This window comes from Lepidochelys olivacea (assembly GCF_965140295.1).
Source record: "Lepidochelys olivacea isolate rLepOli2 genome assembly, chromosome: 3".
NCBI classification, from domain to species: domain Eukaryota; kingdom Metazoa; phylum Chordata; order Testudines; family Cheloniidae; genus Lepidochelys; species Lepidochelys olivacea.
Window position 1 is genome coordinate 116,394,831 of NC_140413.1, and position 12,447 is coordinate 116,407,277.

At 39.6% G+C, this 12,447-nt stretch overlaps 1 protein-coding gene across 1 annotated transcript in view; it reads right to left on the bottom strand.

The window, feature by feature from the left end:
* Positions 1–12,447, bottom strand: part of SYNE1 (spectrin repeat containing nuclear envelope protein 1) — a 503,778-nt gene that overhangs the window by 270,733 nt on the left and 220,598 nt on the right. Inside the window, exons 41-46 of the mRNA XM_084624934.1 lie at positions 11,885–12,064; positions 8,658–8,808; positions 5,088–5,246; positions 3,720–3,902; positions 1,363–1,464; positions 381–584 (exon numbers count right to left, since the gene is read on the bottom strand). Coding sequence (XP_084481060.1) covers positions 381–584; positions 1,363–1,464; positions 3,720–3,902; positions 5,088–5,246; positions 8,658–8,808; positions 11,885–12,064 — 979 coding nt within the window. The remainder of the gene's footprint in view (positions 1–380; positions 585–1,362; positions 1,465–3,719; positions 3,903–5,087; positions 5,247–8,657; positions 8,809–11,884; positions 12,065–12,447) is intronic.

Sequence of the window (12,447 nt, forward strand, 5' to 3'; positions counted from 1 at the left end):
GCTCCATATTCACAACAATTAGAAAGACAAAAAACAGGATAGCAAATATTCTAAAGCAATGACTGAAAACAGTTTGATGAAACAACATTAGTTCCTGTCACAATAAAGACACTGCTATTCATTTCATTTCTCCAAAAGCTTTGCAATACAATGAGAAAAAATGAAGATCAGTAATGCTGTTCACTTCTTTAACAATATGACAGACGGTTCTTCATTGATATCCTAAAGCATAAAAATGGATAGTTTTAAACTGATCAGATTAAAATTAACATGTACATTTTAATACATTGACAGCCATTATGACCAATCAGGTAAAACTATGCTAGAATTAAATACAGTAGCCACTATGCAATAGAAAGTATATCTTCTGTAACCCTTACCTTCACTTTACCTAGACTCTTGGGATCCTGGTTACAAGCACAGTTTAACAGTGACTCTTCTACTTTTCTGAGCCAGTCTGTCATGTGATCTATAAACTTTAGTATCTGCATCTTCTGAGTACTGAAATCTTCCAGTGTCTCTTTTGCTGTCTCAGACATTTCTTTGGCATGTTCCAATTTTTGCCTTAAATCTGCTTCTAGGAACTAAAATCAAAATTTCATACATTAGAGCACTACAGTGAATCACTTGGGCCTAGTATTATAACTAATGGGCAGTTCACATGGTATAACAAATGGAGAAAAGGAAAAGTGGGATGTGAGGCCCCCTTTTTTTCTCGCTCTCTTTTTATGTGAATGGCTACAAATATTTAAAGTAAATGAAAATGGCAGGCACTGAGCATGAAATCCTGGCTCCACTGAAGTCAATGCAATTTTTGTCTCTGACTTCAATAGAGCCAGAATTTAATCCTGAATGAATGGCTATCCAACTTCGAGAAAATTAAAAAGTTAGTCTCCCTCTCTGTAGATTCAACATTGGAGTCATTAAACAAAATGAGTCTTCATCTGAATCAGACCCCCAAAGTAACAAAAAACAGTAAATGGGGATTCGAGGTTCCTGTTTTGGCCAATTTCTAATAATATTTGGCTTGATGCACAGATTTGAATCCAATGTGCTGTTTCTTGGTTTTGTAAAGTAGGCCAACATAATTACCCACATGCTCCACTGCAACACTACCTTTCAAATAAGAAGTTATCTCTAAATTCAGATGGCGGCAAGTGCTTATAAAACTTCAACCCCTCTGTATTCTACAATATTCTTGTTCAGAAACAGTGTCAGTAACTATTTCAGAACTCTCTCAATAGGAAGAAAAATTAGCAAAATACTGGCAAGTGTAATATGTTCCCCCAAATAGAAAGGCTATACAGAAGGAGCACAATTTCAGAAGGATACAGATTGTGATGAGTGACAGCTATATCTTACCTGAAGATCTGCAGGTGACTCTTGACTATTGGTCAGTTCTTTGAGATCTGAAACTTTTGAACTAAGCTGCTCCAACTTCTGTCCTTTATTTATAACTTGAGACTGAAAAAGAGCATGTAGTAAATATTTTATACTGATCATTAAAGAGCTGAATGAAGTTGTAGGTAGGTGCTCAGTAGAAAGAAAGAAAGAAAGAAAGAAAGAAAGAAAGAAAGAAAGAAAGAAAGAAAGAAAGAAAGAAAGAAAGAAAGAAAGAAAGAAAGAAAGAAAGTGTTTAGCTATTCAAACAAAGTTAAACATTATTATCTCTCGGTTTTCTTGTCTCACAAAAATACTTCACTTCTTTCCTTTTTTATATTAAGTTCAGACATTTTCTTCTTCACTAAAAAAACCATACACGGCTCATTTTAAAGTTTAAAATGTTTAACAGCTTGAGTCTCTGAAAAGTGGCTCAGTAAAAATGGGAATGCCTTTGTTTATGAGACTGGAAAAATTTACTATGGTCATTAGGTTCCACTTAATGGAATGCAGAGTATAATGCACAACCCTCTGTTTTTTATTACAGAGAACTGAGCTCTGAAAAAAACTCAAATGCAGAACTAAATTCTGTGTTGAAAAGAGAGCTGAAATTCACTGACATGTCAGGATCTCTAGTTTACTGTATACATTTCAATGAAAATTCTGGAGAAACATTTTATCCGTTAACATTACAGAGAAAGCTCATAACTTTCACTTTGTAATTTTCTGAGATCTGAAATACTAAAAGTTCTGATACAAATATGTATGCTATTGCAGGGAACATTAAATTAACACAGATCTCATTGATTAGAAGAGGCACATTAAGGGCTAAATTGTGGCATTGAGGTGCTGCAGAACCACCCCATCAGAAATTGTGCTTCCACAATGTAAATTGTGCATTGCTACAGGGATGCACAATGCCTTCCAGTGCTCCTGAGACATGCAGCTGCTGAGGCACTTGCAAATTAGGTGCAGTGTGTGCTTCTCTCTGTGCTGAGACTTCTCTATTGGCTGGTCCAGACCGGCGGGCGGGGGCGTAATGGGCTACACCCGTGCCCCCTCCTCTCTCCTTTGCAGAAGCCAATGCAGAGTAGTGGTAGCTGTGCAGAATCTTTGCATTACCTGAGTGTAAAGACATCCACGGTATTCAGCTCCTATACAGTCCTTGAACTCTGTATTGTCCCTTGCACACCTGAGGCCTGGGCACAGTCTGGTTCTATGCAAAACCAGACTGTTTTACACCAATTTGTTTGGCTGGTCCCAGTGAGAAATGGACACAATGGAATACAGTTTTAATTTAATCAAAGCAAATATGTTCCCTTTGAAGCATTCCATACTATTTACCTGTATTACTAAGACAAACTCATTATCTGTTTCATTGACGATCACTATTTTTAAATTAATTCCAGAGGAAGTAGGATAAGCCCATTCCTCAATGGACCTGCTATATATTTTGGACACAACACTATTCTCATAAAAACCCATAGCAAGGGAGTGCTGTATACCACAGTTCCGTCACTATTCTAGGATTTAGAGTCTAATACAGTGGCTCTCAAACTTTATTGGTTCACATACCACCTTCTTAGAAAATTGTTGAGAAGTGAACTGATGAACCATCAAGCTCATATACCTATGGTCACATACCAGAATTTGGGAATCTCTGGTCTAATGTAATAAATCAACTCTTGTTTAACAGCCCATTCTAGACAAAAGGTAAAAGTATTGCATTAGAGTATTATTAATGAATGAGAATCTGATGTAATTATTGTTAATGCAGGGTAATCACAGTGTCACAGAAATGAAGTACTAGTGAACTTCAACACTGGATCCACCACCTGCTGTGTGACTAAGGCATAGCGCTAATAAAGTAATGAAACATTCCAGATATACAGAGAGATTTACCATGGAGTGAGATCTGCAAGAAAGGGTGCTGCAAGGAATCAACAGCAAAAGGGATATGAGGCACTCTTAAACCAGTTTAAGAGTGTCCACATAAGTGGGCTTGCTCTTATGTTAGTAAACTAGTTTCTGAACATACTGAGTGAAATCAGACCAAGCCCAAATAATTTGCCCTTTACTCTTCAGCAGACCACATACTAACAGACAGTCTCAGAAAGAAGGTGAGATATATCTATTAGATTTTTACATTCTCCCTAATGAGTTGCTATGTTTGATAATAGTGTAACTGAACAAAAGATCAAAAAGGCAGATTCTCAGCTGATGTATATTGGCATAATTTCACTTACTTCTGTGAAGCTATGCCGATTTAAACCATCTGAGACTCTGATTAAAGCATTTCAAACATTTATATCTTTTTTTTTTTTTTTTTTGGTAAGCACCTGAAATTCCTTTAGGAAGGCCTCCATTTTCTGGCTGCTGTTCAGGTTGCTGATGCCTTCATTCAGCTGAGAGATGGCATTACTGCACCATGTATCAATTTCATCTCCAATGGTGAGCACATCATCCCACAGAGACACGCTTACACTCAACTTTTCTACACTGTCTTCAGTCCTCTCTGACACCTGTTGGAGAGGAACAGATATCCATATCCTTAACAATTAATTTCATATTTCTTTAAGCTTGAGTCAATTGCAAGAAAAGTAGCTCAGAAACAACTGGAAAACCTAACCTCAGGTCTCTTGTTTTACAAACAGAAACACATTCAGAATAGCAAGACGTTACTATCTGCATTTTAGGTTTATATATTGTAAAACTGACATAAACCAGTACATGCCAATGCCTCTGAATGTGTATACTTTGACTGGGGAAAGAGTTGCAAGAGGAATTAGATGAATAAATGTCCATTGACTTTAAAATGTGTTATATTGCTAGAACCCCACCCAACACTGAAAATTAACCTTAGAGCCAATTTTGATGCATCAAAACTAGTTCAGTAATAGTGAGGGATGAAATCGGTCCAAAAAACCCAAGTCTCAAACTAAATGTGAACCTTCTTTTAGTTTAACTCTCTGCATACATACACTCCCCCTACACACACACACACACTCCCCTTCCCAGCTTCCCTTCTTTGACTCCAAATAAACATCATACCTTTGCTTAAACCCATCTAGGGACCTCAAATGGCTTAGCAGTCTCAGCTAAATAGGCTGCAGTTTTCAAAACTCACGAGGTTTGCAACAAACTTGGGGTCAGGAGGTAAGCAGGGAGCAGTCCACCATGCACGCTGATGAATTTCTCATCTGAGCAAACCCCAAATGTATGATACAAGAACAGAAAAGACAGCTCACTAAGAGCTTCAGAAGGATTTTAAACCATAAAGGGATTTGCACATAAAGTTCTATAGATATGAAATTTTAAAATATTATGTTTCATAATATACGAGGGGCCACATACTCAGCTGGTGTAAATTAGTGTACCTGCATTGACTTTAATGGAGCCTTACTGATTTACAGCAGATGAGGATCTGGTCCAAATTTACACATATTTCAGTTACCATCAGAAGTGTGCACTTTTTTAAGATCTAGCAAATGTACTTGATATATGTTGAGTACATACTGTAGATACAAACCAACCCCAGAATACTCATGATTTAGCCCTCTGAGATTTACTCCAAAGTCACCTTTAGTAAAAAAAAAAAAAAAAAAAAAAGTATTTTCAGTTCCTAAGAGAAGCCCAGACATTGCAACGTATTCTCGGACTGTAAACTGAATCTGCCGTATAAGGAAAACATCATTCATTGTCCTTACATCCAGCCATTTGTCCACAGTACTGTTCATATCTGTTTTCACCAGTATGGGATCAAAGTTATGAATTCTCTTCAGCTCTGCTAGCAAGTGTTTTCCTTTATTAGTGAAGGCATCCAGCTCTTCCTGTCTGTCGTTTAGTTCATTCTTGACAGCTTCATGCTGTAAACATAAATGTTTGTTTAATGCAGTCATAAATAAATAAATAAATACATACATACATAAAAATCCATCTCCCCAACCATCCACTTCTAGAGACCTAAAGTCACTGAACATATGGAATGTGTTTTCTAGTTATTCTAGTTTCTTGCTAACAGTTGTAAGTACATGAGTGGTTATGCAATAAGAGTTTATGGGCCTATTACAGGACAGAGTGGGTGAGGTTCTTTGGCCTGTGATGAGCAGAAGGTCAGACTAGATCAGGGGTTCTCAAATTGGGGGTCGTGACCTCTCAGAGGGTCACAAGGTTATTACGTGGGGGGTCACGAGCTGTTAGCCTCCACCCCCAAATCCCACCTCACCTCCAGCATTTATAATACTGTTAAATATAAAAAAGTGTTTTTAATTTATAAGGGGGGGGTCGCACTCATAGGTTTGCTGTGTGGAAGGGGTCACAATACAAAAGTTTGATAACCACTGGACTAGATGATCATGATGGCCCCATCTGGCCATAAAGTCTATGAGTGGGAGTGACAAGATCTGGGTTGTTTTCCCACTCTCCAATAACTTGCTGTGGGAACTTGGGCTAATAATTTACAAACTTTCCAAGCCGCCATTTCCCCACCTGTAAAATGGGGATAACAGAAACATATAACAGTCATGCTGCATAATTCAGTAATGTTTGAAAAGTGCTTTGAGAGCCTCAGACAGATGTGCACGCAGAATGTGCTGCAAGTGAGGGTTGATGCATGCTGGCATAGCTGTATGAGGGATCTTGCAAACTCCTGCATACGTTCTTCTGGCCAATGTTGTCAGGAGGTCATTGTCATAAGGCTTATGTTAAAAAATGTTACCTGCAATATCAAAATAAACTAAATAGAAATAAAAGAAATCCTTTGTAAAATAGGCGTAGCACGATGGACTAAAAGTCTTTCATGCAAGAATTTGTGAAGTTATAATTCAGAGAACTTTAACAGGATGATTATCTGAATTATAATTCCAGATATTATGATTTTATAAAACATAGCCCATAAAGAGGCATGTTTTAATACTATGTGTTTTATGGTGCAGACTACTGAATATTAATAACAATTTTGCAATATACCCACTACAGGCTTCCCATCAAAATTAACATTTTCTAATAAGAACATAAGAACGGCCATACTGGGTCAGACCAAAGGTCCATCCAGCCCAGTATCCTGTCTACCTACAGTGGCCAATGCCAGGTGCCCAGAGGGAGTGAACCTAACAGGTAATGATCAAGTGATCTCTCTCCTGCCATCCATCTCCACCCTCTGACAAACGGAGGCTAGAGACACCATTCCTTACCTATCCTGGCTAATAGCCATTAAAGGACTTAACCTCCATGGATTTATCCAGTTCTCTTTTAAACCGTTATAGTCCTAGCCTTCACAACTTCCTCAGGCAAGGAGTTCCACAGGTTGACTGTGTGCTGAGTGAAGAAGAACTTCCTTTTATTTGTTTTAAACCTGCTACCCATTCATTTCATTTGGTGGCCCCAAGTTCTTATATTATGGGAACAAATAAATAACTTTTCCATATGAACTTTCTCCACACCACTCATGATTTTATATACCGGTATCATATCCCCCCGCGTCTCCTCTTTTCCAAGCTGAAAAGTCCTAGCCTCTTTCATCTCTCCTCATATGGGACCCGTTCCAAACCCCTAATCATTTTAGTTACCCTTTTTTAAACCTTTTCCAATGCTAGTATATCTTTTATGAGATGAGGGGACCACATCTGTACATAGTATTCAAGATGTGGGCGTACCATGGATTTATATAAAGGCAATAAGATATTCTCCGTCTTATTCTCTATCCCTTTTTTATGATTCCTAACATCCTGTTTGCTTTTCTGACGGCCGCTGCACACTGCGTGGACGTCTTCAGAGAACTATCTACGATGACTCCAAGATCTTTCTCCTGATTAGTTGTAGTTAAATTAGCACCCATCATATCGTATGTATAGTTGGGGTTATTTTTTCCAATGTGTATTACTTTCCATTTATCCACATTAAATTTCATTTGCCATTTTGTTGCCCAATCACTTTGTTTTGTGAGATCTTTCTGAAGTTCTTCACAGTCTGCTTTGGTCTTATCTTGAGCAGTTTAGTATCATCTGCAAACTTTGCCACCTCACTGTTTACCCCTTTCTCCAGATCATTTATGAATAAGTTGAATAGGATTGGTCCTAGGACTGACCCTTGGGGAACACCACAAGTTACCCCTCTCCATTCTGAAAATTTACTGAATTTAAATTTAATGAATGGAGAGAGTTTAACTCAGAACTTACTCTCAAGATGTGCTGGGGCTTCAGAGTGACTTTAGGCCAGCAGAATTTGGAAATGTAATAAATGTAATTCATGAAGTGTATGGACCATAGGGAACCAAAGTTCTTGACCCTCTTCCGTGTCCAGTACTGTATCAAAGTAATCACTTTGGATAAACTAATCCACAGGTGCCGTCTTTCCAAAGTGCTCACCCCCCCGGTTCTGACCCAGGCTCCGTCCCCAGTCCACCCAAGGCCCCCACCCACCCCACATTTTCCCACCCCATCCCCACCCCACCTCTTCCCACCCAATTCCACCCCCTCCCCTGAGCGCACCCTGTCTTCACTCCTCCCTTTCCCTCCCAGCCTCCTGCATGCCACAAAACAGCTGTTCATGGTGGGCGGGAGGGAGGGGGAGGTGCTGCTCCATGGGGCTCCCTGGCGGGCGGCAAACACTGGGGGGTGGGTGGGGGGAGCTGATAGGAGGGCTGCTGGAAGGTGCTTAGCACCCACCATTTTTTCCCCATGGAGTTGGTGCCTATGAACCATTGCTGGGGGAAGGAGACAGAGAATGTGTCATTTTTCAGAAGCAGAGGCTAATTTGCTGATGTTGCAGCATCAATGCCCTGCATTGTCATGGAAGAGACCAAAGTTCAGTTATTGCCTTGTCCTTTCATTTTGTTTTCAAGTGAACAAAAATGATCCAAGGGGTTACTATGACAAAGCATTAGAAACATGTTAGGCATTTTCTTCCTCAGTGCCTTTGAGTAGAGAATCCATCCCCAGTATCTATGCACAGCTTCTCCTTGTATACAAATGTACATTTAAAATCACTGAAGGAATGTACAATATACTTAAAACAATAGAAAAGCAGATGCCTGCAAATTGAAAGGTTTTCCTGCAAAATGTGCAGAGTGTACAGTAATGGCCAGATTCTTCCCGAATCAAAGCCAATGGGAGATTTACCATTGATTTCAGTGGGAAATGATTTGGCACCCAATACTGCAAGGAACTTTAAGCAAGGATCAGACCAACTTCTTTTCAAACACAAAGAGAAATGATTCATCATATTTGTTGAAACGGAAGATCCATTCAATTATTTTTAAATGAAAATAGCTGAATTACCTTTGATAAAGCCCTTCTGACGTCCTCCTGGTCCTTTAAAATGGAGTTGGTCATAGTCACGTTGTCAGCATTCTCTATGACTTTAGTTACTGCCAATTTCAAACTCTGATATTCTTTCATCAGATCAACCAGGATGCAGCACTGCTCCTGTCTATAATGGAAAATAGCTGTGTTGAAAGAATGGTGTTCATTCTGATATTTGTGAATCCAGGAGATGTGACAGAGGCATTTGTCAGGGAGAACTTCCCCTGGAGTGGCCCAGGGGAATCAGGTTAGAATGTTAAAGCAGCAGGATCTATGTGCTTATGTACATAATCATCCTTATCACTTATACAGCGCTCTTGATTCTCAAAGCACTTCACAAAGGAAGGGTCCCACGCTGCCATTAAACGGGCGGGATATCTGAACAAAGTGACTTTCCAAAGGCTACACAGCAGGTCAGAGCTGATAATACAACCCAGATTTCTTGATTTCCAGTTCAGTATCTTACTCACTGGACCATGCTGTCTGAAAATCACAGTGCCACGTAGCTGGCTTCTGATGGTGCGTTTTCAACCTCTTGTCTCAACTAAATTAAATTCAGTGAAGGATTTCAAGCTTCTTGGTTAAAAAGGAAAAAGTAGAAATGAAGGTTGAAGAAGAGGGAGACCTGTCCAGCCTTGCTGATTTTTCAGTCAAAATATTTCCTTTCTTAAGTTTAAAATATTGTTTCAAACGCCTCTGGCTTGAGACATTCACCTGGAAATGGGAACAATTTGCTGCTGAAGCCAGATCTTATGATTTTATTTTGGATTTCCCTGCCTAGACAGGGAACTTCAGGTTCAATAGAAGTTTTCGATGAATTCAAGCTCTTCACGAGGAGGAGTCAGACAGAACAGGAAGCCCATATTTCCTTTATATAATTTACTTTGTTATAAACAGTGTTCCATTGACAAAAGGAATTTGAGAGCCACGGGTGGCCAAGTGTGAAAGACGGTCACTTCTGAGTTCATCTCCTTCTCAGGAGCATACCAGAGAAATAATCGTGCACAGCGAGGTCCCCATTGGCTTACAGCAAAACTAATAATCATATTAGTTAAAAACCGAGAGTTAAAATTACATTTCTTCCGGTCAGAAAAGACTCACTAAGAAACTGACTTTCAGGTACTTATATGGTTCCCATTACAATTGTATCTGACCAACTCACAGTCTTTACTGTATTCATCCTCACAACACCCCTGTGAGATAGGTAGGTGCTGTTATCCCCACTGTACAGATGGGGAGCTCAGGCACTCAGTGACTAAATGACTTCCCATATAGCAAGTCTGACACAACAGGGAATTCAACCCAGCTCTCCTGAGTCCCAGTCTAGCGCTCTAGCCACCAAATCATTCTTCCTCACTGCCATAGCTGGGCTGTAGTTGGGTGAGTTAAAGGGAGCTAAATAACCCAGTTACATAACTCTGACATAGCTCTACCTCTGACTTGCTGTTTTGTGTGTCCCTGGGTAGGTCATTTTGCTGTTCTGACTCAATTTCCCCATATGTAAAATAGAGATAAATACACTTCCACAAAGAGATATTATGTGGATTAGTTAGGTAATGTCTTTTCATTGCTTTGGACATGTACATGTTATTATTATTATTATTTATTAAGCAAGTAGGTATGGCTTTATATACGTATGCTATCTTCAGTTCCGAGCGGTGATGTCTGACTTCTGAGACATCCCATGGAAAATATTCCGGAGCGGAGGAACTGGGGGGCATTGGGGCTAGTGCCCCCACAATGGAAATACTGTGGATGTGGATCTATATTTCCACCTCCGTGTGTTATTCTTAAGTGAGTTATTTTATGCCCTCAGGCTGAGTGGGGCTCCGTGGTTGCTGGGAGTGGAGGTGAGAGCAGGACCCAGAGCAGCTGTCGCAGTGGGAGCAGGCAGGAACTGGAATGTTCAGGTTGGGAGCAGCTACCCCAGCAAGAGAGACGCAAATCTCCAGAACCCCCCTCCCAAACTGGAGCTGGTTGCCCCCTCCCAAAGGATCCCAAGTCTGTGTAGCTCTCCTCACTCCCCATACAGAGCACGCACCCTGACTCCTCTTCCTATTCCTAACTCCCCAACCTCCCCCACTGTCCCTGACTTTTCCCACTCCCCATGTCGAGCAGCCATCCTAACTTCCTCCCACTCCCCAGGTTTAGTACAATGCTTTGTGTGTTTAGGTCTCACTATTCACCTCTGTGCCTCCATTCAAAGTGAGCTTTCACCACCTTATCCATGCCTTTGCAGCACATAAAATAAAGATGAGGGGCAGGTAGTGACCTTGACGGAATAGGTATGAGAGCCTAGTAAATTCAGTCCTTCTCCTCTCCTTTGTTCAGATCTGCACACCTTGTTACCAGATGGATATTGGGAAACTAGAGTGAATTCAAATGAACATAACACCTTTGGTGACTGTGATAAAGGGACTGACAAAGGATGAAATCTATAAAAGTGAAATGCACATAGCTTGGCAAAGTGCCAGTGTGTATACAAATATTTGAAGGGTGTCAATACTAAGGAGAGGGAGGAATTTTACAGTATAATAAAGAGTCATATTTGAAAGAGCCTACCACTTATTTCAGCAAAAACCAAATGTACAAGCAAAAAACCTTAAAAGTATGTTAGTTTTCTTTTCAAACAAATGCAAATGCAGTTAAGACTGGGAAAAAGTTACTGGAATATATATTGAGAGAATATACTTATATCGACAGATAGACCCCAGCATGCCCTGCTGAGTATTATCTAACAAATGGCTTGAGTTATGATTTTACTCAAAACATATTCTTGAGCTGGGCTGACTGCCTAGAGGGCAGTGCTACATGCAGACATAGAGGAGACTTAAGCTCAAGAGTAGTTTCAAGCCAGTGGAAGATTGGCATGTTGCAGAGGTAGCATACAGGGAAATAGTGCATTATATAAATTCTAATTACATAGTAATTATGTAGTCTTAATGGAGATTTCCTAACTTTCCAGCCATAGGGTAAATTCAGAAAAGCAAAAAAGAGCACATAATTAATATGGATTTATTAATTAAATCATGTTTGTACAGTACTCCTAAGATATCAAATCATATATGATTGCTAGGTGGTATTATTGTATACTGGAGATGATGTGGCAAAAGAAATAATATTCAAATACCTGAGCTCTCATCCTCTACCAAAAGAAAGATACTTCTTCTCCCTCATTTTAAGTATATTCAAAATCTACTTACTTTTCATGGATTAGTTTCTTGGTATCCTCCCAGGTAGCTTCCAAACGATTTATCTCTTTGTCAATTTCAGGTGCTAATGTTATATCCTTCTGGGCCATTTGTTTTGCTTTGTCCATCAACCACTGCAGTTCATGCTGGTGAGAATTCAGTTCATCCTCTAGTTGGTTAAATATCTTTAATCTGCAAATTAGAAGAGTGGTTACACATTTACTTCTTAGCTTCACTGAAAATGAAATGAGAGCGAGAAAGGGCGAGATTGCATATAAAATACATCTGATGGTCAATTTTTGGCTTTAGATGTAACAGTGTGAATCTGGGACAACTCTGCTGAAGACGAAGTTACACTGGATTGATGCTGGTGAAACTAAGATCAGAATCTAGGCCTCTGTGTTTCTATAACCGCACATGCATACGCCCCCTCTCCTTACTTCCCACACAAAGTGAACTTGGAAATATTCTTCTAGAATTTTAGAATCCCTTTTAAGTAAGTCTCCTTTATAATCTGACAGTTTATTACAGTTAATGGGTTCCATTCATGCCCTGCTAATGTGTGACTATACAAT